We start from the raw sequence: 25,953 nt of genomic DNA on the forward strand, positions 1-25,953 counted from the left end.
ATCTGATGAATATTAATAGGGTCAGTTTTTAAAAAGAATCCCAGAGCACTGTTGGTTATCTAATGAGAGCAGTTGTTGAAATTGAATGGAGTAATTCAGAAAGAGCAGGATGAGTCACTCTGCTTACTCATTAACTTGTGTATGTAAACTTTAGCTTTAGTTACTGAGCTGTGTAAACAGGCTTTTATCAGCAGAAAGAAGGGATAGACTGGAAAATATGCAAGGAACAGACTGAAATTCCACCTCCTGCCAAAAATGAGAATGCATAATATTGATATGCAATATTTCATATTTACCTGAATGAAAACAAAATATTTTTTAAACTGTATCTTTTAAGCACGGACAAAATAAAATAATGAAAATATGCAAAACAAATTTACTGTGCCTGTAGCCTAACCTAAAATGCAGAAACTCAAACAGTGTCTATGTCCTAGACCTAGACTGTAAAATTAATGGGATATTTACAAACCATTCATGGTAAATCTTGCTGATCTAACATTTCTAAACTAAGGAAACCCCAACAGCCAGCTTCTGACAGGAATTTTATTGTTGATTAATCTAGCATTTTATAATAAAGAATATTATCAAGATTATCAATTAATTACGGTACATTAATTAGTTATCTGCAACTAAATTCCTAGAATTGCTGTTTCATGCCAACCAAATTTACCGTTTAAGTTTCTATAAATGTCCATAAAAGGAAAACTGTAATTAAAAAAATATGTATGGGGATTTGAGTGAAGAAAGGGCTCATCCACTTGTGAAGTACAGAAAGTTTTATTTGTTTTCAACAAGAAAAGTCAATGCATTTCAGGGCCTACGAGGGACCTCCTTCATCAGGATATGACTCATTAAAATGTTCACCTATTAGAGTTAACGAACATATGGGTCTAGTGTTTTAGAAATACAGTATGTAACTTTTCAAGGCAGCACATCAACAAATCTAATGGTAAATTGATACATTTATTAATACATAATATATACTATACAATAGTAATAATAATAATTCAATAAAAAATACTCAAAACTTGATAAAACATTGTATGGAAAGACTTTAGCCATACATATATGAAACAATCTGGTAACCATTGGAAAATAATCTGATACACACACACAGTTGTGCACAAAAGTTTACATACTCTGGCAGAAATCGTGAAATTTTGGCACTGATATTGAAAATATGACTGATCATGCCAAAAAAACTCTCTTTTATTTAACGATAGCGATCATATGAAGCCATTTATTATCACATAGTTGTTTGGCTCCTTTCTAAATCATAATGGTAACAGACACAATTGGCCCTGATCAAAAGTTTAGATACACTGGAATGTTTGACCTTGGTACAGACACACAAGGTGACATATGCATGGGTTAAAATGGCACTTAAAGGTTAATTTCTCACTTCTATGGCTTTTTACACTGCAATTAGAGTTTGTGTATAATTAGTCAATGTGTTTGTTAGCTCTCAGGTGGATGCACTGAGCATGCTAGATATTGAACCATGGGGATCAGAAAATAACTGTCAAAAGACCTGCAAGGTCATGGAATTTATAAAGATAGAAAAGGATATCCAAAGATATCCAAAGCCTTGAACATGCCAGTCAGTACTGTTCAATCACTTATTAAGAAGTGGAAAATTCAGGGATCTCTTGATATTACGCCAAGGTCAAGTAGACCAAGAAAGATTGCAGCCCCAATTGCCAGAAGAATTGTTTGGGATACAAAGAAAAACCCATTGATAACCTCAGGAGAAATATAGGCTGCTTTGGAAAAAGACAATGTGGTTGTTTCAAAAAGCACAATACTTGAACAAAAATGAGCTGCATGGTCGAGTTGCCAGAAAAAAGCCCTTACTGCACCAATGCCACAAAAAGCCCAGTTACAATATGCCCAACAACACCTTGACATGCCTCACAGCTTTTGGCACTCTAAATCTGGAGTGACAAGGCCAAAATAGAGCTTTATGGTCACAACTAAGTTTGAAGAGGGGTCAACAAGAATACCATCCCCACTGTGAAGCATGGAGGTGGTTCACTGATGTTTTTTTTGGGGGGGGGGTGCGATCGCTAAAGGCATGGGAAATCTTGTGAAAATTGTATCTGCATATTGTTTTTTCTCCCACACTGACCACGGGGCTTCCTACACTCACACAGTTTCTTGATTATCCTATCCTTCTATTATTACTAGCGGTTATTACTACTGTTCCCTCCTTTCATAATCTTATACATAGACAAGTACTGGTCTTTATTTTCTGTACTATACGTTATTTGTGTTCCCACAAAGACAAACATATGCTGGGATTTAACATTTTACTGCCATTCCAATTTAGATTGATTCCTATGCTGCTTGTTCAGTTCAGTCCAGACCTTAGTCTTTGAATTTCCAGTCAACTTTTTCCTAACATTTTTTCAAACTGTATACTTTTTCCCTAATAATTTTCAAATTATTACTAGATTGCTTTATACATGACCACATGATTATATGAATTTTAAATATATTATCATGATATTAGATTAGTTGTTTATTTAATATTTTTGTTTAAGTATTATTCACTATCAAGGTGGTCCAAATGCAATGAATGTATTATAAATGAGAAGAATTGATGCGTCATTAAGAATTTCTAAAACACTAAACCCATACTGTAGTTACCATTAATTGACAAGTATTGTATAGCTAAATCTGTCATTGACTATACCTTCTATTGTATGTTCTCTAGCCCCCAAAATGTGTTGGATTTTTCTGTTGAACAGCAAACTTTCTGGACTTCACCTGTAGAGTGGTTTGTCCTTCCCTGAAATCTCCTAATTCCCTACAGGTTTCCACTAGGACCATCTAAAAGGTTCCTTAGGATTAGAGAGCTGCCACAAACCATTAAGTGCATATCACAAATACTCCTAATAGTCCAATGTTCCTCATCTTCAACACAATAAGAGAAATTTGTAAGCTGACATTGCAGGCTGCTTCATTTAAAAATGCTAGTTGACTGCCTGTTAAGCTGGGCATAGGTGTTTTGTTTAATTCAGCCAACAAACACAGCTTTCTCCATTCGCACAAGTGAGATGCATGAAGGAATTACTCCCTGCAGGAATATTGTATTCTCTATGCAGGACCCTCCACTGTCAGAATACACAGATCAAGAAAAGTTTTCCAACATTCCCGTTTGACAGAAGTCATTCTAATGACAGACTTCTATCAAGAGGGGGCAGTCACAAATTATGAACTTTGATCTGTCTATACCCAGCTTTCATGATGCTTTGTCTTCAATATGTCAGAGTCACTGACCCAAAAACAGTAGACATAAGAACATCTAACTTTTCTCTGACTTTCATTATGGAGTTGTTGGGGTCCATAATAATGACATATTGAAGCAAGACACAGCAGCTAACACTTTCAAATGGCAGCCCACACATTTCTTTCAAAATTGATGTACTTGATAAAAAAATCTAGCAGCTTGGCTTTCATGTAAATTGAAGCTTGATTAATTTGAGCCACTCCCCAGGACAGGTATGTAGATTAAGAGTTCTGACTTCATGTGGTCTTTCTAATTTGAATACTTTTTCCAGGTCAGTGCTTTACAAAGGTACTGTGGTTCATGAAAGTTTTCATGAAAGGCAAACTGCATAAAAATTATTAGGGAATTAGGCTAAAGGAAAATTCAGCAAAAATGTACTTTTCCCCAAAACAAAAGTTGACTTACCCCATAATGCTGCACAAAGTATCTCAGAATTAAAGCGTTTCTTGTATTTCCGGATCTCTGGAGTATCGCTGTGAGGACGAATATTGGTAGGGTTCACGTTTACCACTGATATTTTTCTGGCCTCATTCAGCTTGGCTTGTTCTTGTCTAAGCAGTTCGCTAGTAAACAGGGCTAAAAAAAACACTCTCTTCATTCAGCAAAAAAAGAATAAGAAAATGGAGCATGCGTGTTCTGTGACAAATCTCAGCATTTCACATTTCATACATGGGGTGGACCACTTTGAGGGCTGCAGATGTTGCTGAACTACATCTCCCACAGTCCTCTGTCATATAAGCATGTAGTTTAGCAAGAGCTGATGAGGCCTCTGCTAACCCACTCATGATTAGACATTCTCATTCAGAGGGGAAAGGAGATAAAGAAATAAAACTTCAAGCGCAGCAACAAAATAAAATAAAGAAATCAAAATGGCCTAATATCCTTCAGCTGGGAAGAATGACAACTGGTGCTGCTTCTTTTAACAAAATATTTGTTAAGAACATTCCTTACAAAAGTCCACTGACTGACCGGCAGATTTCAGAGTTTTAATACTGATTAAAAAATATAAGTAACCTGAAAGATTAGAACACAGGTCTAGTTAAGAAAGAATTAAAATGGATGCAACAAATTATTGTGTACAGTTACAGTATCTAAAATTCAGCCATTTAACACGTTTTGGATAGAATTAGGAAGAGTTGAAACTTCTGTCATATTTTATGTGTCACATTGGAGTGTTTTTCCTTCCCTTCCTTTTACCATAGAAGAAATGGATGGAGCATTTTCACTTTGACATAGACACAGAAAGCAACAAGTTCTAACCTTTCCTCAAGACTCTAAACTGTATTTTGTCATTGTGTCTGTCGAATATATTTTTCCACTGACAGGAAAAGAGGGGAACAATCTCCAATAAGAACACCAACATAGCAAAGCATAAAATAAAACACTGATTTACCACTACATAATGTGCAATGTTTCGGGGCTGCTGAGGACCCCATGTTCAGGCAGCAAAATGGGTTCTCAGTGGCCCCAAAACATTGCATATTATGTGGTGGTGAACAAAAAGTTTTATTTTCTGCTTTGCTACATCAGTGTACTGGTGATATTTTTAATACTTTTTTTTACTATGTCTCTGGTAGCACCATCCACCAGTTCAAATGTGCACCTGGCTATATTGAAGGTCTGTGGCTGAAGGAAGTTGGATTCTAATAACTCTTGGACCATCTCCAGTAAGATCACAGACAGAAATATAAAGGCAGTGTGGCTTCCACGTGTATTTGCAAATGTAGTGCAACTAAAACCTCTTTTTCAACACAAATTGTTAGACAATGCCTGTACCAGACTAGCTGGTCAGTGTGCAGGGAATTGTTTGCACAATGAAAACCTGATTAATGCATTAAAGCTGATCTCCATATAATATTTTGTTTGGACCAAGTTGCTCTAAACAAACAAATTACTTCACTAACACATGTAGTGGCTGTCAGCACCATATGAACTGTTTGTAGCCTCAGCTACATACAGTTGTGTTCAAAATAATAGCAGTCGGGCATCACTAACCTGATCAATCACTGTTTTTGGTAGAAATGATATTTCTACATGGCAAATAATTTACTAGCAGGTGTAGTAGAGTAATAGAAATCCAACAGACCCAACAGTCATGACATGCATGCTGCTGATTCTGTGTAATTGAATCACTAATTGAAAGGGGCATGTTCAAAATAATAGCAGTGTCGAGTTCTATTAGTGAAGTCATTCATTCTTTGAAAAACAGGTGGCAATTATTGCCCTTATTTAAGGAAGGAAGGCAGCAAATGTTGTACATGCTGGTTATAGTGCATTTCTCTCTGAAATTCTGAGGAAAATGGGTCGTTCCAGACTTTGTTCAGAAAAACAGTGTACCGTGATTAAAAAGTTGATTGGAGAGGGGAAAACATATAAAGAAGTGCAGAAAATGATAGGCTGCTCAGCTAAAATGATCACAAATGCTTTAAAATGGCAACCAAAACCTGAAAGACGTGGAAGAAAGCGAAAAACTACCATTCAAATGGATAGAAGAATAGCCAAAATGGCAAAGACTCAGCCAACAATCAGCTCCAGGAAGATCAAAGAACGTCTAAAGTTACCTGTGAGTACTGTTAAAATTAGAAGACGCCTATGTGAAGCCAAGCTATCTGCAAGAAGCCTCCGCAAAGTCCCACTGTTGAAAAAGAGACGTGCTGAAGAGGTTACAATTTGCCAAAGAGCACATTGACTGGCCTAAAGAGAAATGGCGCAACATTTTGTGGACTGATGAAAGTAAGATTGTTCTTTTTGGGTCTAGTGGCCGGAGACAGTTTGTCAGACGACCCCCAAACACTGAATTCAAGCCACAGTACACTGTGAAGACAGTGAAGCATGGTTGTGCAAGCATCATGATATGGGGATGTGTCTCATACTACGGTGTTGGGCCTATTTATTGCATACCAGGGATCACGGATCAGTTTGAATACATCAGAATACTTGAAGAGGTCATGCTGCCTTATGCTGAAGAGGAAATGCCCTTGAAATGGGTGTTCCAACAAGACAACGACCCCAAACACACCAGTAAATGTGCAACATCTTGGTTCCAGACCAACAAGATTGACGTTATGGAGTGGCCAGCCCAATCCCCGGATCTTAATCCAATAGAAAACTTGTGGGGTGACATCAAAAATGCAGTTTCTGAGGCAAAACCAAGAAATAGAGAACTGTGGAATGTAGTCCAATCATCCTGGGCTGGAATACCTGTTCACAGGTGCCAGAAGTTGGTTGACTCCATGCAACACAGATGTACAGCAGTTCTCAGAAACAGTGCTTATACAACTAAATATTCATTAAGTGATTCAAAGGAAAGCAAAATCTTCAAACATTTTTCAGTTTATATAGTGAATGTTTGAGTTTGTAAAGAAGAATACAAACACTGCTATTTTTTTGAACAGTCTAATATTCACTTTTCTTCAATTTGTTTTAGAGGAACAACACAAATTTTATATAGTTTTCTTCATGTTTTGATTTGGAATAGAATGTGTAGTGTTCCCAGTGCATTTGTGTGTATGGAAATAAAAGCTATTAGAAGGATTTTGAGCTTTATTCACTTTTTTTCAACACACTGCTATTATTTTGAACACAACTGTACATCATATGGCGCTGTGTTCTGGCAGCGGGACGGGGACTTCCTGCCTGTGCTCAGAACCATGGCTATTTTTCAGCGGGAACATGGGGAACACAGTTCTGGCACCTCCAGCACTGGATGTATGTAATGGCAAGGGGTGCTGGGGTGTGCTAGAGGGTTTATGGATGCTTGCTGCTAGGGGATCTATTGTTGCTGGAGGAAATCTATTCTTGAGTGGGGGAGTGTAATGTTTCTGGGGGATCATTTGTTGCTGGTAGGGATCTATTGTTGAGGGAGGGAGGGAGGGGTCTATTATTACTGGCTGCTAGAGGGTTTAGAGATCTGTTGTTGCTGCCGGGGTCTATTGTTGCTGGGGTATATAGTGTTACTGGGAAGATCTATTGCTGCCAGGGGGTCTATTGTTTCTGGCTGCAGGGGATCTATTTTACTGCTTTTCTTGTTATCATTAATAAATTCCAAATTACTTAGCACAACAATATGATACTTGGTTCTGTATTCTCTAAAGTGGGCAGTACTGGGAGGTGGATAGGAGGTTGAACCAAGGGATGGTGCTCAGAGGTGGGTAGGGGGTGGATTACTCAGGGTGACTCAGAAGAGGTAGGAGTTCCTGCACCTATTCTTTGAGAAAAAAGCCATCCCCAGAACAAAATAAAGTTAGGCTTTAACATTCCCCAACATATGCAACATACTTGCATTAAGATATTTTTAGTACAGTTTTAGTCATCTTACTTAAAGATGTCAAAATACATTGTCCATTAAGAGATGTTTATTTGTTTTCAAGGGGAGATAAGTGTTGGCCCAAAATATATTAACATCAGCTTTGACTAGAACAGGGATTTCCAAACTTTCTAATCAAAGGGCCAGTTTACTATCCTTCAGACTTTAGGGGGGCCAGACTGTGGCCAGTGGGAGTAGAAAATGTCCTGGCATTGGTGGGAGTGAGCAATGCCCCATCATTGGTGTCAGTTGGAGGAATAGTGCCCCATTGTTGGTGTTATTGAGAGAAATAGTGCCCCTTCAATGGTATCAATGGGAAGAATTGCGTCCCATCATTGGTATTAGTGGGAGGTATAGTGCCACACCATTGGTGTCAGTGGTTGAATAATGCCCCATCAATGGTGCCAGTAGAGGAATAGTGCCCCATCATTGGTGTCAGTTGGAGGAATAGTGCCCCATTGTTGGTGTCATTGAGAGGAATAGTGCCCCTCCATTGGTATCAGTGTGAGGAATAGTGTCCCATCTCTGGTATCAGTGGGAGGAATAGTGCCCCATCATTGGTATCAGTGGGAAGAATAGTGCCCCATCATTGGTATCAGTGGGAAGAATAATGCCCCATCATTGGTATCAGTGGAAGGAATAGTGCCACACCATTGGTGTCAGTGGGGAATAATGCCCCATCAGTGATGTCAGTAGAGGAATAGTGTCCCATCATTGGTATCAGTGGGAGGAATAATGCCCCATCATTGATGTCAGTAGAGGAATAGTGCACCACTTTTGGTGTCAGTGACAGGAATAATACCCCATTGTTAATGTCAGTGGGAGGAATAGTGCCCCAAGGGCCAGATAAAGGCAAGAAGCAAGCCACATCTGGCCCCCAGGCCGCAGTTTGGAGACGACTGGACTAGACGATTAAGGGAAAAATGTGGTGAAGGCAAACATGGTGGTTTGTCAATACACAACAATTAACTATGGTGCAAAAATGAGCACACTGTGCTTCAAACCAGTCCAAACACATAATTATTCACTACATAAATCAGAGTTTGGGCTGATTCTCTGGACACTTGTACTGAAGAGTAAGAAAAACAGAGGGTGCAACCATCTAACTGTAGATTTATTTTAAAAACATAGGGTTAAAAACAGCATATGAACTCACAGATAGCCCAGAAACTGCAAGTATGTCACTACACCCAAAGGCATTATTGTTTAACCTCAGTACAGGAAGTTAGGTGACAGTTCCGGGTACAGCGGATGACGTCAGACTTCAACATGTGCGTAGCTACAGATTTCAGGACCACAGAGGCCCCTGTCTCAAACCATGTTGACGTTTGATGACATCCATTCAACCTGGAATCACCAACTGCCTTTCTGGACGACTGTACAATCCATGCTGGCTCATTCTGCTGCTATACATCACACAGCCACTTCCTGCAGTTTCTGCCAAATTCCCTGGCGAATAAGGCTTCTGCGATCCTTCCAGCTGAGGTTTAACAGCAATGCCTTTGGTTGTGATGACATGCTTGCAATTTATGGGCTACTTGTGAGTACATATGCTATTTGTAACCCTATGTTTATAAATAAATGTACACATGGTTGTGCCCTCAGTTTCTCTTTTTCTTCATTATATGGTGGTTTGTCAACTTTATTTTTTTCTTGTATCAATGCGACTGTTACTTCTCCTAAAGTAACTGTAGTGAATCTAAAGTAATGATGGCTTTTATGAGCCAGTACTGGAGGAGGTTCTGCCATCCACTTAGACCCTGCCTTTATCTGTAAACGCAAGAGTGGCCCCAGGAAAATGTACTCAGTTGTAAGCCATGCCTTGTTTAGGATAACAATTAGATCATTCCAATAAAATGGGAAATGTTTTTAATCAGGCTAACAGCCATACGTGAACTAACAATTCCTGAAAGAAAAAATGTATAGATGTAAGGATTAGTCCTAAGCAATTCTAATCAGAAACATGGACTATGAGCGTAACCTAACAATGTTTCTAGGCTTTACTAGAAACAGAATCATGCTTGATGTGATCCATTTGCCATTGCATCCATTTAGAAAATACTGTATATAAGAAATCTAATCCAGTTCAAGCCTAGCATAGTGGAAATGCATAATAAAGAAGATATTAATTAGCAAATCTGTACATTATGTGACTGGCTGACACACATAATGTATTATTTTGGCGGATGTAATATTTTCTAACAAATTTATCTTATTGGTAAAGGAAGCAACCGTTGTGTCAATTCTTCCTAGCATTACATGGACTAAACTATCAGAAGTAGAAGTACTGTGTTGTAGTCCATAGCTAATGAATATAGGTTTTACCAATTTAGAATAATTATAATGATAGTTGAGCTGTTATTGGTTGCTATGGGTGACCACACAGCACTGCTCTAAACTAGGATATTGGATAAACCCTAACACTTATATTATAAACCAAAATAAATCACCTATACACCTATCTGTACACTACCATAATAAAGATTTCACGTACAAACCACATCATCTTAATACCTGTTGCAGATGACTCTTCATCATCATCGTCTTCATCCTCCTCATCATCGTTATCAGTGGGCGATGTCTGGAAAACTCTTGTATCAACAAATGGTGTAAAAGATGCTTTTGTGGTACTTCCTACACCATACTATAATGATTAAAAGCATAATAACAAAAATCAAAAAGGTGCATTATAAACCAAAATTTTACAATAATGTTAATGATATTAATGTGAAAATTATGTTACATTAATAGTGAGAATTACATTCTTGTAGTAATACCATATACAACTATATTAGTTTAAAAATAAACAATAAACATTAATAAGTAATTCTAGAATCCTGGAAGTATACAACACCTAGAGCCTATTGTACACATACAGAGTTCAGTGGCTCTCCATGCTTGACTCTGCACAGTGAGGAGGGAATTCAGTTTTCATCATGCAGAAGTCAGCTGAATATTGGTTTTGCACCAGCAACATCACGTCAGTGAAATGGAGTGTATTCAATCTTACTGCCCTAGAACCAGCATGCATCTCTCGCTAGGTGCTGTATACGAATGCATTTATTCCACAGATCAAATACTTTTGGACAAGTAGGCAAAATGTGACCACTAAAGCATTCTAGTATCCTTGACACTTTTTTTTAATTCATAATCTGTGTCACAAAAATTAATGTGACATTAAACTCTAAGCTGTTTTTGCATCAAAGCCATGCTAATTACCAGCTGTTTTGGTGTATTTCTATAGACCCCCCGCATCCCCTTATACATACACACACACATCAATACATTTTTCTGGAATACAGCTATGCCAAAAAACACATGATGCATTATGGAGAGTCCTACAGCATGCATGAGCTGAGAAGAACAGAATTTGCTCAATTTGGGGGTAACAAAAGCAGTTATAAAGACACATCCTCCCTTCACCAGCAAACAACCTAGCATGCATGCATTGCTAAAACAGGGTTAGGGAAGGAAAGATGAAGAGAAGAGAAATAAAGTAGCACCACGATCAGTACTAGCAACCAGTTATCCAGTAAGCGGAAGTGTTAGTTTGGTACTGCCACCACCTACTTCAGTCCCAGTCTCCACTTCCTGTGCATGCGTTGAACCTCTCCCTATAGGCTCGGTTGGAGTACCCACCGGGGAGTGGCTCTGCTGGACTAAGTCAGGAAGGTTTATATGGCCGGCAAAACCATTACTTTCTGCATGGCCTGAGCGTTTTTTATCTCCAGATGTCTGCGGACACACAAAGGAAAGTACATGGACAACTCCATTACAAGAGCTTAATTGGCAGTTAGATGTCTGTATAGTAACGTGCATATCAAACAGTAGCAGAGTTCAGAAACACAAACATATAGACAAGCTGTATTATCCAGAAGGCTATGCAATTTAGTATTGTACTGCTATACAAACTTAGTATATTCAAAGCTTGATTGCCTGTAAGCCCCTCCAGAGAGTTACATCATATTCAAACTTATCCCACAAAAAGGCATCTCTTCTCCTTCACATTATCATTTATACTTTATTTATATTTATTTATAGTCATTTCAAGTTATAGTGTTCATCTTCCAGGAAACCAAATACATGAATATGGTTTCCTATGTATACAAATACTTAATAAAACAAAAATAGCATACCACTAAAGGAAACTAGTGCCAGGAGAAATATGTAGACTGACCTCCTTTTAAAAATAATAATAATGGCTGTAAAGGCAAAAACAAACATTTAATATATTGCAGCTTACAAATCTTTAGATGTGGTGACTGAATTTGTTTTCTTTCAAAGCCTTCAATTTTCACCTGGTAATACTGTGAATAACACAGTTCCTATCTGTGGGTAGCTACACTCACTCACTCCACTGTATCTATGGGGGCACCCATGGTTGTTACCCAGGTTGCACTTTAAACATGTCTGTCTTTATTTATTGCTATTACACGAGGGCTGACAGAATTGGTAGTTTACAGAAGAATAGAAGTTTGTTTGTGCTGTATGTTAAGCTCACAGGAGGTGCCAAAGACGCTACATTCTGGCAAGATCCACAGGTATTTTCTGTACTTGCTTAAAATGTTCTTAACACTCACAAAAAATTGACTTGTACTTGAGCAATATCCACAGGGAAATACAGTATTTGCAAAGCTATATTATAGGTAAAATCTAGCCCTTAACATGCAGGTCATGCAGAACACTAAAGAAAGCAGAATTAGAAGAACTGCAAAACCGTGTAAAAGGAAATGGAAGACAGGGCGCAATGGCCTGGTGCATTAACACGGATAAAATTTGTTGGGAATACATAAAGTATACTCACAAGAAGTCAGCATTTCATATGCCTATCAGGGGTCTGCAGGAGAAGATGACATCCAACAATCCTCTCTGGAAAGTGATGTTGCCTGAGAGCCTCTCAGATTCAGAAGAAATCCAGGATGCAGTCTCTTGTGCACAAGCAGCCTTGCTGCTGGCCATGGAAGGTTACTAGATATCATCTTCTGTTGCAGGCCCAAGAAATGTTGACTTTTTTTGTGAGTGTATTTTATGTATGCCCAACAAATTTTATCCTTGTTAATGCACCAAGCCATTGCACCCTATTCTCGGTTTCCTTCTACTATGAAAAAGTTCTTAGCCTGAAAAAAAGAAAACTAATGCAGGGACAACATTTAGAGAATGATAAGCTGCAATATAATACATTTTGTTTTCCTTTAAAGCCCAATTACAGTCTTAAAATTGAAATTATTTTTTAAATACTGTATGCATCAGAAGGAGATCAACCCAAAGCAAACCTGGCAGTAAAAACCAAAGCCTGTGTAATACATTAAGTCCCCTCCCCCAAAATAAATAGCAAAATCACAAATTTCATGAGAATGCGCTAACGCGCTATGCTTAAATTAGGATTTGAGATCTTGCTGGAAAAATCATAACATCACACATTTCCCCTTACAGTTTTCTTTTTTTTTTACTTTCATCTGCTATTTATTAGGGGGAATTCTGTTTACTGCAATGTCCACTTTAATGCAAATACCCTGGGTTTTTGTGTATAACTTTCACCATAAACATTTTAATTGCAGTGCTACATAATGGTTGTGCTTTGCAACTCTTCTCACAAAGCAAGTCTAGTAGTTGGCTGACACATTGAACAATGCAGTGGGAGTTCCCTCTAGTGAATAATTTATTTAAAGGAGTAGTACAGCCAAAACAATTTATTCTGCACTTCTGTGACCCATTTTCAGCTGACAGCAGACTGAAGACCACTGTCGGCTAACATCAAGTGGCTGGCTCAGGCTCTCAGTGGCTTGCTGATAGGCTGAGCCAGTCCAAGCTGGGGAAAGATCCCAACTTTAAAGTCGGGATCCACCCGAGTCTGGAGCGATACCTGGCTCAGCCTATCAGCAAGCCACTGAGAGCCTGAGCCAGCCACTCCCTCCCCCTCCACAGCCCAGTACTCCAGTGAGTGCGGAGGGGGGGGGCAGAGCACAGCGGTGACTGACAGCCCAGCTCTCTGCTCAGAGCGGAGAGGAGAACTCAGCAATCAGCGGTCATGTGATCGCTGAGTTCTCACCCTTAGAGCTGGTGGGGGACCGATGCTGCATCCACCTAGGTAAGTATATTTGGGGGGAAAAAAGCCCTACTTACCTTTTAACCTCCCTGGCGGTATGATTATTTCAGATTTTTGGTGCTGAAAGCGGTACCATTATTTTGCATGGAAATATGTAGTTTTTTTATTGTAGGCCTGTCATTTTTAGGAATAACTCACTGAAATCTGTCCGAACAAGAGTCTAGTAAACATTCCGGATATGATAAAACTTGAAACACAAAATCATAAATTATAATTTAATAAATAATCATAAAAAATAATAATATAATAATAATAAATTTAATTCAATAATATAATCAAACCAAAAACACTGAAATTTGAAATATAGAGCCAAGTTTGCACATTGCTGAGCAAAGTCGCAAAATTGTTTTCAGTGTCTGATGACGAATTTCCCCACAAATCATTATCACTCAATTCTGCAAGTGGTTCTGATTTACTATCGCTGTTCTCTAGCTGGTCTAAGACCGAATTTGACCTAAAGGGACGCTTTTTGGACGCCATGGACTTTTCCCAGTTTCCAGGCAGAAAGAACAGTCAAAATGCAGGCAGGGCACAGGACAGTAGGGAAAAATTGTATGTGAAATGCTTTGAAATAGCAATGTTTTGCTAAGTAATTGCCGTCCGTACGTCCTGACGTCACAGGGACAGGAAAATGGAAGCCGGATGCTGGCATCGGCCGGAGATGGCAGGGGACACATCGCAGGAGCGAAGAACAAGGTAAGTGCTGCAGGGAATCCCTGAGCAACGCCGCATGGTAAGCCCGAGTGTAGCTCGGGGTTACCGCTTGTGGTACTGAAATTTTACCCCGAGCTACACTCGGGTATACCGCCAGGGAGGTTAAAGAACATTCTAAAAATATTTCCTATTTTATTTTTTAGGTACATAATTATGAAATATTATAAACAGTTATGTATTCTTTTATTTGACGAGCAGCTAAAGCAAAATGCTCTTTATCAAATGTTTTCCAGTATGATCTTTGCTCCTTTGTTGTAAAAAGCCTGTGGACAGAGTTCAGTAGCTCAAGAAGAAATAGCTCAAGAAGAAATGTACACACCCAAGAGAATAATTAGAACACTGACTTGTTTCCATCCCTCTATTTCTTCAGATGGATTCCTATAGGGTTCCAATCAGAGGCAATACCCAGTGCTCTGAGAATACTTGTATTACAACTATGGACAATTTGTACATTAACAAGCTGTAAGATCAGTCCCACTAAAAAACATTGCTTCTTATGCACCTCCACCACAGCTAACTAATACTGAAACGTCTATTTTAACAGTAAAATAAGAGCAAATGTAATTTTCAGTTTTCTTCCTATCTCCGATATGCATAGTAATTGAAACTATCCAAATACTAAGCTTCCCAGGTAGAATTATGGATCGAGCAAGAATTAAATGATCTTTGATGTCAGCTCTGCATGAATCTCTTCCTGCATGCGCTGACAGGATTGACATTTATTTAATGAAAACCTGAGCATGAATCACTCAGCTGCCACATGTGCACATAGTGTAGCGAAGCATGGCCAGGATAAAATAAAATATTTATTATATAAAAAAACTCTAAGGACTTGCGCTGCATTTTTGAAAGGCAGGAAATGATATATTGGGGAAGATTCTGAACACTGGATGCAAGACAACCAGACTTAGAAATCAATGTTCTGGGGGACTGCTAGGGTATTTTTCGCTCAGACATCCTAGCTAATTTCCAGTGATCCGTGATAGCCCAAATCAATAGAAGAAGCATGACAAGAATCTCAATGTTCATCTGACATTTTCACACTACCTCTTCTCTTATAAAGCTTTGGAATTTGAGCATCAAGTATTATTTTTTTCAGTATTTATGTGTTCAAACTCAAGAGACCTTTTTCTAAGCTTCCATTGTTTACTTCAATAATAATAAAACATCCCACTGTTCTACATAATTTTTCTCAAACCTTGGAATCAAAGCCTACATTATAAACTACTGCAAAGATTTTCCTAGGTGTGTATAAAGAGAACTTATGCCAGAAGAAATAGGACATTGAACACTCACCGATTACTCAATAAGGCAATGAGATAGACTTGAACTATCAGTGATATGACTGTTTGGTATGGGTAACACTTTAGCTTTGCTCAATGCACTTCACTGAATATGCCCAAGAGATTTTATGCAAGAATGTGTTCTACAAATGGGTCTAGTACGGTTCAAAAGGGCCAGTTTTAGATAAACAGGGGCCCAGAAATGATATTTCATAAAGATTCACATCAGATTGTGAAGCTTGAACTGCTCATCTGCATAACCTAACTTCCAGCCTACACCATCCCACATGCACATGCTTCTTCTGTTGCTGACCTCCCTTTTGATAAAGATAGCTAATCAAATTTTAGTCTACATAATTTTTTTGGTACAATTTTCTTTGAATTAATGTTACACTGGTTTTTCTCCAAAGAAAGAATCCTATTTAGAAGCCTAAACATCTTCCATATGTAACAGATGTAGACCTAACACAACAGAATAAGGCAGAATTTGTGTCAAGTTTTTTTCCCCAAGTTTTGTACCCATTGATTGCATAATCAGCTGCATGTGTCATTTTTAATTTTCAAAAGCTTGTATGACTTGCTATATATCTCTGTTCACATTTAAATCTGTAATACCTAGTATTGGCATATCTATAGAAAAAAAAAAGTTCCCTGTGTAGAATGAATCAAGGTTTATTTACTAAAACTGGAGAGTGCAAAATCTGGTGCAGCTCTGCATAGAAACCAATTATCTTCCAGTTTTTTTTGTCAATGCTTCATTGAACAACCTGCAGTTAGAAGTGGATTGGCTACCATGTACAGCTGCACCAGATTTGGCACTCTGCAATTTTGCAATTTTAGTAAACCCCCCCCATTATATTATTCAATCTAGTTTATATTACTGTGTATTGATATCTCTCCATTTAATGTGTGTATGTGCATATATATATATATATATATATATATATACACATACATACATGCACAGCATACAGTATATAGTGCTTATTACATATTTTTGGCTCTGTAGTAAGTTCAAAGAGATGGATACAAGTAATTGACACTCATACCCTCCTTTTAATAACTGCTATCTAACATTTATTATGTGGTGTGCAAACTTTCTCTTTAATAATAATTTCCTCACCTGTTTTTAGGATACATGTCACCCATAAACACATAAAACTGACATTTTTATGGCTTGGATCAATACTCCAGACAATTCGGGCTATAAATATTGATCCAGCTCATAAAATGTCTACCTTCTCTACATGATGTTGAAACATGGATACATTGTTATACCCAAAAGAGAAAAGGAATACTAGACTTCTCCCACTTGTGAGGGCCATGAAAAACCCCAGCTTATGTGTGATCTCTTTCACATGCCTAGCATAATAGTGAATACCAAGTTAATTGTGAAATGGCAACAAAGGAAGCCCCAACATTTTTTCTAGTTAATTCTATCTGTGGTGTAAATATCCGGGGCCAGCATTTATCTCAATTCCTCTATTGGTAAAACTTTATTTTGTTTATAAGTTAAAAAAAGTAAATACATAATACAATGCTAGTAATCTTTAGTCACATTCAGCTGGGCTTGTTCTGTAATGTTTGAGACATTTCATAGTTTCTCCAAGCCATTTCTTCAGTTCCAGTGAGTGTCAGGAAGTTACCACAGCATTCATACCCACAGGGGTAGCACATACACTTTATTCCAACCACTATAGAATGGATAGATGCTGATTGTCCAAGAACAGGATGAGAGGTGTGAAAGTTGTATAACCTCCCTGTTTTAGTTACATATTCCCAACCTTGGTGTCTTCGTGGGTGTTAATTACTCAATCTACATGCTAAAGGTGTTAATTGTTTTCAAATTGACAGCATTGAGAGGTTAAAAAGGCATTAAATGTGGAAGACATCTTATATAAATAGATACATTCAATACTGTGCAAAAAAGTATCAAGCATATAAAAAATGAAAACAGAAAATAAATCACTGAGACTATCAAAAAGTTGTGCAAACCCACAAATTAGTCCCTTAAACAAGGGCATAAGTGACACAAATCACAAAGTATGAAAGGGATAGACACATGGCATAAATATTGCCTTAAAGTCTGTACAGTGAGAATTGACTGACAACTGGCATAAATGTTGCCTTTAAAGATGCACCGTGAGAAGGTCAGGATAAAACCCGACTGAAAACAGACAACAGGACCAGAAAAATGTTCTTCCACATATAAGTGTCTCAAAAAAGTGATGGTGACCACGGAAAAAAATAATAAACAATAACGTGCTTGAGTCCCTGAATTTGGGACTTAATGTGCTTTATAAATAAACATCAAACTGCGACAACAAAGGAGTATTAAAAGTGACACAATGTGCTACATAGATAAATAAATAAATGTAATTCTATACAGAAAAATTGAATAAATAAGTGCCATCAATGGTGATAATACTAAACAAATGTCCATGTGTAAAGTCCACAAACAACTGGATATAGTGAAATCTTCAGGAAAATATAGGTGGTGCAGGTGCAGGGAAATTAGATCTGTCACCGGCTGGATTGCCCCCACTTCATGTAGCGACCCCAGGGGCCAATATGCCTTCAAATATAAAAAACAGCTATGCCACCAATCAGCGGGTATGGATCCGGGTTAGCAGTGGTGGTGGTATCCCCCTTGCGAAACTAGAGATATTGACCAATCCTGGTATCTGGGTCTCTCTCATATATGGTAGTTATACGGTAGTTATGTTGGGCTCTTTGTTGAGAAGTTGTTTGTTTTCTGCCCTCCAATGTACAGATGTTTGCATTCCTCACTACACTGCACTGCAATTACCAAGTTATTTTGCTTGTGTTTGGGTCTTTAGGATGTACAAGCTTATGTCCCAGTGTTTTGGTAGGCTTGAAAGACATTGGGATGCAATGTTTGTTAAAGATCCTTTTGAGTTTTCCTGACATTAGCTACATACAAGATGAATACTGTTTGTTGCTCTGTTTGTTCAGCATTTCCACTCTGCTCAGTGGACCTGTGTTTTTGTCCGACTTTATCGATGTTTTAACAAACCCTAGCCTGGGTAGCCATAAACTTTCAAAGCACTTCTCATATGTTCTTTGTCTTTAGAATAAGTTTATTGTTAGGCAATTGTTGCAGAGTTCTAATAACCCCCAGTTTGTGTTCCAGTGGGTGGTGGGAGTTAAAGGGCAGACACTGGTCTGTGAAAGTAAATTTCCTGTAGACCTCCCAGTCACCCCATAATTTGTTTTTCTGTTCTTTTTCCTGTATAAACTTGATGCATTTGTCCACTTTGAGTTTATTTGTTCACTAAAAGTTGCAGTTCCACAACTTTCACACCTCTCATCCTGTTCTTGGACCAAACATTACATATGGATTGAATTAAGATGTCTGTGCTATGTGTGTGGATATAAATACTAGGGTATCTTCCTTGTACTCACTGGAACTGAAGCAGTGGCTTGGAGAGGCTACAAAATGTCTTCAATACTATAGAACAATCCCTGATGAATGTAACCAACTACTCTTTGTTATACCATGACACAGAAAAATGAGAACCTTTATAAATGGTTTGGCAATGATTTGGGGGTGTATAACAGGACCGGATCTAGCCTGTCTGATGTGGGGTGCAGTAAAAAGTCATGGGACAGAGGATGCAAGGTCAACAGGGCAGTGTATAGAAATCAGTAGGGCAGTGTAAAGGGGGGCCAGCAGGGCAGAGAGATACGGTCAGCAATTTGTGAGGCAGAGTACAAAGGCTATTAGGTTGTAGGGCGGTTTACAGCAGGTTATCAAGGCAGTGTACAGGGGTTAGCAGGGCAGTGTGCAGGGGGTCAGCAAGACAGAGGATGAGAGGTCAGCAGGGCAGTGTACAAGAGTCAGTAGGGCAGTGTACAGACGGTCAGTAGGGCACAAAATAGGGGTCAGCAGGGCAGAGGAAGGGAGATCAGCAAGGGAATGTACAAGAGTCAGTGGGACAGTATATAGGGGTTCAGTAGGGCACAGGATAGGGGTCAGCAGGGCAGAGGTTGGGAGGTCAGCAGGGGAGTGTACAAGAGTCAGTAGGGCAGTATACAGGGGTTCAGTACGGCAGAAGATAGGGGTTAGCAAGGCAAAGGACAGGGGTCAACACAGGAGATGACAGGGGTCAGCAGGCTAGAGAACAGGGGTTATCAGGGCAAAGACAGGGCAGTTGGGCAGAAGATAAAGCAGTAGGGCAGAAGAAAGGGGGTCAGCAGAGCAGGGAAAAGGGGGTCAGCAGGGCAGGGAAAAGGGGGTCAGCAGGGAAGGGTACAGAGGGTCAGCAGCGCAGAGGACAGGGGTCAGAGGAGAAGAGGACAGGGTTAGAACTGCAACCTAGCAGCCAGCTATACACAGCAGATTGAGGCTGTGTCTGTAAGGGAATCCGATCTCAGCTATGTGCTGTGTGGGGAGGAGGAGATCTATTGACCGCCCTGTGTGTGTGGTGTGGGCAGTGCCAGAACAAGGACAACTAAGCCTCCCCATGTGTGCGCATCCTGCTTCAGCATAAATCTCTCCCGATAAAAAAAAAAAGAAGCATAAATTCTGTCTGCAAGCTAAAATTATCCCCAAACAACAATGCAAAAATTTCCCCTCCTCCCAGTATAAACCCCCCTTCCAGCACAAAATCTTTCCCTTCCCCAATCCCGCCTCCAATGCCCTCAATCCATCCTCTTAGCAAAAATCACCCCTCCATGTACACATGCACTTCCCCCTCGAATTTCCCATCCTTGCACCGATCTCCCCAAAATTCTTCTTAGCATAAGTCTCCCCATCTCCCCTCCTAGCACAAAATCCCCCTTCCTAGCACAAATTCCCCCCAGTCCCCCGTCTTAGCCCAAATTCCCTCACCATCTCCTAGCACAAATCCCCCAATCCCCTTCCTAGCAAAATTTCCCCCAATCCCCCCTTCTAGCAAAAATAACCCTACCCAATCCCCCTTCTTGCACAAATCCCCACAATCGCTTCTTCAAGCAGAAATCCCCACAATCCCCCCTTCTAACACAAATCCCCCTGTTAATCCCCTACCTAGCACAAATCCCCCGCTAATCCCACCTCCCTATGACAAATTCCCCTAAACTCCTCTTAGCACAACCCCCTCCAAAGTATCCTTCCCAGCACAGATCCTCTCCCTTTCCAATCCTCCATTCCCTCTTAGCCAAAATCCCCTGCCCCCTCTTAGCCAAAATCCCCCGCCCCCTCTTAGCACAAACAGGCACAAAAATCCCCCCCCCCCAGCCCTCTCCTGGCTCAAATCCCCCTATTCCTTCTCCTAGAAGAAATCCCCCCAACCCCCATTACTCTTTCCAGCACAAATAGCCCCCTCTCATCCCAAGCACAAAGGACTGTTTCCCCCCCACGCCTTCCCACCTATTATGTACAATTGACCTGTAAGCACCCCCACCCCCATCCTCCCAACTTACAGTCTAGATGTTTGGGCTGTGCTGTACTCTGCCCCCTCCTCCTGTCAGAACAGCTCTGTTTCATATAGCTGATGACACAGGATCCCTCCAACCATCAGACTGTACACAGTAGTTTCATTACCCGTCCCTACCCACATGTCCTGCTGCTGAGAGATGAGCAGTCCTAGGAGGAGATAATGGCAGGTACTGCTCCTCTGGGCTCTCTCTTCTGTGTCACTTTCTGGACTTTACTGCTCTAGGCTCCCTTTTCCTTGTGTCGGCTCTGAGTGTGGGGATGGGGGGGGGGGAGGAGCTCAGCAGTCTGGGGGGGGTGGGGCACAGCTGAAATCTGGGAGGCACAGCCCACCTCAGCACCCCCCAAAATCCAGCCATGGTGTATACCCTGAATCTGATGTGAAAATATGAGAAATGGCAAGAAAACATGCCGATTACAGAGACCACCTACAGTATGCTTCAGATGTTGACATCATGGATATGCATTTAGGTTCCGCAGTAAAATATCACAGTGCCAATATGAGTTTAGAAAGAGCTCAAAACAACTAAATGAGCAGGTTATACAGACCTATTTCCTTATTGATACATTTAGACAGAAAATGTATGAAATTATATAGAGTTTTGAAAGCCTTAGCCAAGGGACTGAACTTTACTGTAGCATCCTGATGTGTTCCTGTGGTAGATATCAGTTACAGAATCTTCTATTAAAAACAAGCACATGTCAATAGAAGATTCTGAACAACTGCATATGAGAGTCTCACTGGTCCTATCCAGTACCAGAGCACCCTCTTTCAACCTGACCCCACTACAAAGGAGGGTTCTTATATAGATTAGTAAGAATCTGAGCATTACCATCTTGCTTTGTGGCTACCCAGACTGGGCTTTCATTAAAACATATACAAGGTACAGAAAAAATACAAGCCCAGCAGAGGGGAGAAAAAGAACCCACATAATAATATAAGCGTCCTGTATGTAGCTGAAATGTCAGAATAACTCTGAAATTCAAGCTTGCCCATGCACTGAGACAGAAGCTTGTACACCCTAAAGACCCAACACAAAAACACAAGCAAAACTTGTTATATTCAGTGCACTGTAGGAAGGAATGCAAAGACCTGTACATTAGAGAGACAAAACAAACTCAACAAATGAATAGCCCAACATAGGAGGGCTAATACTACAGGCCAAGATCTTACAATCTTCCTATACGTTTAAGAAAAAGGACATTCTTTTGAGCAGTCTGCTTCCACATATACAGTCATGGCCGAAATTGTTGGCACCCTTGATATTTCTCCAGGAAATCATGTATTTCTCACGAAACGTATTGCATTAACACATGTTTTGCTATACACATGTTTATTCCCTTTGTGTGTATTGGGACAAAACAAAAAAAGGGAGGAAAGAAAGCAAATTCGACATAATGTCACACAAACCTCCAAAAATGGGCTGGACAAAAGTATTGGCACCCTTTCACAACTGCGGATAAATAAGAATGTTACAAGCATGTGATGCTCCTGTAAACTCACCTGGGGCAAGTAACAGGTGTGGGCAATATAGAAATCACACCTGAAAGCAGATAAAAAGGAGAGACGTTCACTTAACCTTTGCATTGTGTGTCTGTCTGTGCCACACTAAGCATGGACAACAGAAAGAGGAGACGAGAACTGTCTGAGGACCTGAGAACCAAAATTGTGGCAAAATATCAACAATCTCAAGGTTACAAGTCCATCTCCAGAGAACTAGATTTGCCTTTGTCCACAGTGCGCAACATTATCAAGAAGTTTGCAACCCATGGCACTGTAGCTAATCTCCCTGGTCGTGGACGGATGAGGAAAATTGATGAAAGATTGCAACGCAGAATAGTCCGGATGGTGGATAAGCAGCCCCAAACATGTTCCAAAGACATTCAAGCTGTCCTGCAGGCTCAGGGAGCATCAGTGTCAGCGCGAACTATCCGTCGACATTTAAATGAAATGAAACGCTATGGCAGGAGACCCAGGAGGACCCCACTGCTGACACAGAGACATAAAAAAGCAAGACTACAGTTTGCCAAAATGTACTTGAGTAAGCCAAAAGCCTTCTGGGAAAACGTCTTGTGGACAGATGAGACCAAGATAGAGCTTTTCGGTAAAGCACATCATTCTACTGTTTACCGAAAACGGAATGAGGCCTACAAAGAACAAAACACAGTACCTACGGTAAAATATGGTGGAGGTTCAATGATGTTTTGGGGTTGTTTTGCTGCCTCTGGCACTGGGTGCCTTGACTGTGTGCAAGGCATCATGAAATCTGAGGATTACCAAAGGATTTTGGGTCGCACTGTAGGGCCCAGTGTCAGAAAGCTGGGTTTGCGTCCAAGATCCTGGGTCTTCCAGCAGGACAATGACCCCAAACATACGTCAAAAAGCACTCAGAAATGGATGGCAAAGAAGCGCTGGAGAGTTCTGAAGTGGCCAGCAATGAGCCCAGATCTAAATCCCATTGAACACCTGTGGAGAGATCTTAAAATTGCTGTTGGGAAAAGGTGTCCTTCCAATAAGAGAGACCTGGAGCTGTTTGCAAAGGAAGAGTGGTCCAAAATTCCGGGTGAGAGGTGTCAGAAGCTTATTGATGGTTATAGGAAGCGACTGATTTCAGTTATGTTTTCCAAAGGGTGTGCAACCAAATATTAAGTTAAGGGTGCCAATACTTTTGTCCAGCCCATTTTTGGGGTTTTGTGTGACATTATGTCATATTTGCTTTTCTGCCTCTGTTTTATATTTGTTCCAATACATACAAAGGGAATAAACATGTGTATAGCAAAACATGTGTTAATGCAATACCTTTTTTGTGTGAAATACTTGATTTTCAGGAAAAATATCAAGGGTGCCAACAATTTCGGCCATGACTGTATATTGCGGCTATAACAGCTCTACCTCAGTGATTGTAAAACAAATCATACCTTTAATATTACAAGAAATTAACACCTATGTAGACTTCCTGACACAGACGATGGAATTATTTACTATATTTATATTATTTATTTATCATGTTCTTGGAAAATGTACCTATTCCATGGTAATTAGATTAAAGTGGTAGTAAACTCTTTGGGGGGAATCTTTTCCCTGCAAGGTAATATCATAATGTGCTAGTATATGTACCGCATACTAGCACATTATGAAAAACTTACCTAAAAATAAAGCCCTCCAGTAGCATGCTGTCACTTCTGTCAGGACTTCTATCTTCACCCCATCTTCTTCCTTCTGGGTTTGTGTGCTCTGGCCACTTAAATGGCCAAACTGCGATGATGTCACTCCTTCGCATGTGCACAGGAGTCAGTTTACGGCACAGAGCTCTGAAGGGACCCTCAGAGTGCATGCGCTGGTGACATCACCGGCTTCATCCAGTGTGAATATCTCCTAAATACTGCACGTTTAGGAGATATTCACTGTACCTACAGGTAAGCTTTACTATAAGCTTTCCTGTAGTTACAAATGGCCAAATGGAGTTCACTGCCACGTTATGTGTCTGTGCTACCTGTGTAGGTATACTGTAAATACTGGGGTATATACCAGACACTCATTGGAACAGAAGAAATGGCTTGGAGAAGCTACAAAAAATCTTTAACATTACAGAACAAGTCTAAAATATGAATAACTACTACTAGCTACATGTGGTATATAATAAATTGGATTAATAAGATCCTTCACAGACATACCTCATACATCAATAGCAAAAAACTTGACTAAAATATCTATTAGGAAAAATGATTAATTTTATACTGCTAGAAAAACAACTTTTTGTACTAGGTTTTATTCAAAGTGCAGGTCTTTACAGCTTACCTCCCGGACCATTAAAGTTCCTTCTCTTGAGATGCTTCTAAATGTCTCAGATTGGGAAGTTTCAAGACCCTGTGTCCCTGTATTATATGGCTCATTGTTTCCCGATCCACCTGTTGGTCTACATATAAGCAACAATATAAGGAGTCACATTCACTGAAACATCTGGTTGTACAATGGCCAACATCAAGAGCACAGCACAAACGTAAAGTTTAAAGGCAATATAGTAGTAGCACAGCAGCTTTAGTGAGAAAAATAAAGAAGCATTATAAAAAAGCTTTTAATTTTTTTTTGGATAGAAAAAAGAAGGGTTACACATTTTGTCAGGCTTTTATGCTGCCTTCATTTAATTTTCTGTGGCAGTGACACAGGTGTCATTCAGAGAGGATAACGCAGAAAGCAATAAAAAATTTATTATAAATGTTTTTGCTGGAAACTCCTAATTGGAGAAACTTCTCATAACCTCCCATTCCTATAACCGCATGTCATCATAAAATGATTTGATTTACTTGAATATGGATATATAGTATACAGTAATGAAAACTGAAATAGGTTCTAACCTTTCTCTACTCAATCCAATACAGCAAAAAAACCCAATTCCACTTCTCTTCTTATATCTCTCTGTGTTTCCAGTGGTGGCTTCTCCTTTCCAGTGTATCTAGCCAAGACTACCTCAACTATGAAATCTTGCGTCATCTCCTGCATTGACAGGAGTCCTAATCCTTCTCCACCATTCTCTGTACTGTAACCTAAATGACAGGGCAAACAATCAGAGCAAGCCCTTGTGTAATGGACACAGTAGTCAGATGGAGCTCTTAGGTTAAAACACCACAGCTATTTAGTTTCTGGGATATAAAAGAATCCAGTGGGCGATATAAACTGACAACATTTACCCGTAACCTACATAAGTGTTCTCTATTATTTGTACATGACACAATATTAACACAACAAATATAGGATCCCTTGAGAGTACAAATGCAGTGAAGCATACAGATGGTAATGAAGTTTCATTATTG

The 25,953-nt window shown here is 39.6% G+C and overlaps 1 protein-coding gene across 17 annotated transcripts in view; it reads right to left on the reverse strand.

Moving 5' to 3' along the window:
- The window catches only part of TNIK (TRAF2 and NCK interacting kinase), a 389,337-nt gene that overhangs the window by 24,614 nt on the left and 338,770 nt on the right, over positions 1-25,953 (reverse strand). For 15 of the 17 annotated variants that reach the window (XM_089675502.1, XM_089675499.1, XM_089675498.1 and 12 more), the window contains 4 exons: positions 24,941-25,058; positions 11,169-11,333; positions 10,113-10,242; positions 3,698-3,868 (listed from right to left, as the gene is read on the reverse strand). In XM_089675502.1, the coding sequence (XP_089531628.1) occupies positions 3,698-3,868; positions 10,113-10,242; positions 11,169-11,333; positions 24,941-25,058 (584 nt within the window). The remainder of the gene's footprint in view (positions 1-3,697; positions 3,869-10,112; positions 10,243-11,168; positions 11,334-24,940; positions 25,059-25,953) is intronic. The other 2 variants (XM_089675500.1, XM_089675505.1) reach the window with 2 other exon arrangements.

Source organism: Staurois parvus, unplaced genomic scaffold, assembly GCF_062004578.1.
Source record: "Staurois parvus isolate SC_StPar_1 unplaced genomic scaffold, SC_StPar_1.0 ptg000155l, whole genome shotgun sequence".
Taxonomy (NCBI): domain Eukaryota; kingdom Metazoa; phylum Chordata; class Amphibia; order Anura; family Ranidae; genus Staurois; species Staurois parvus.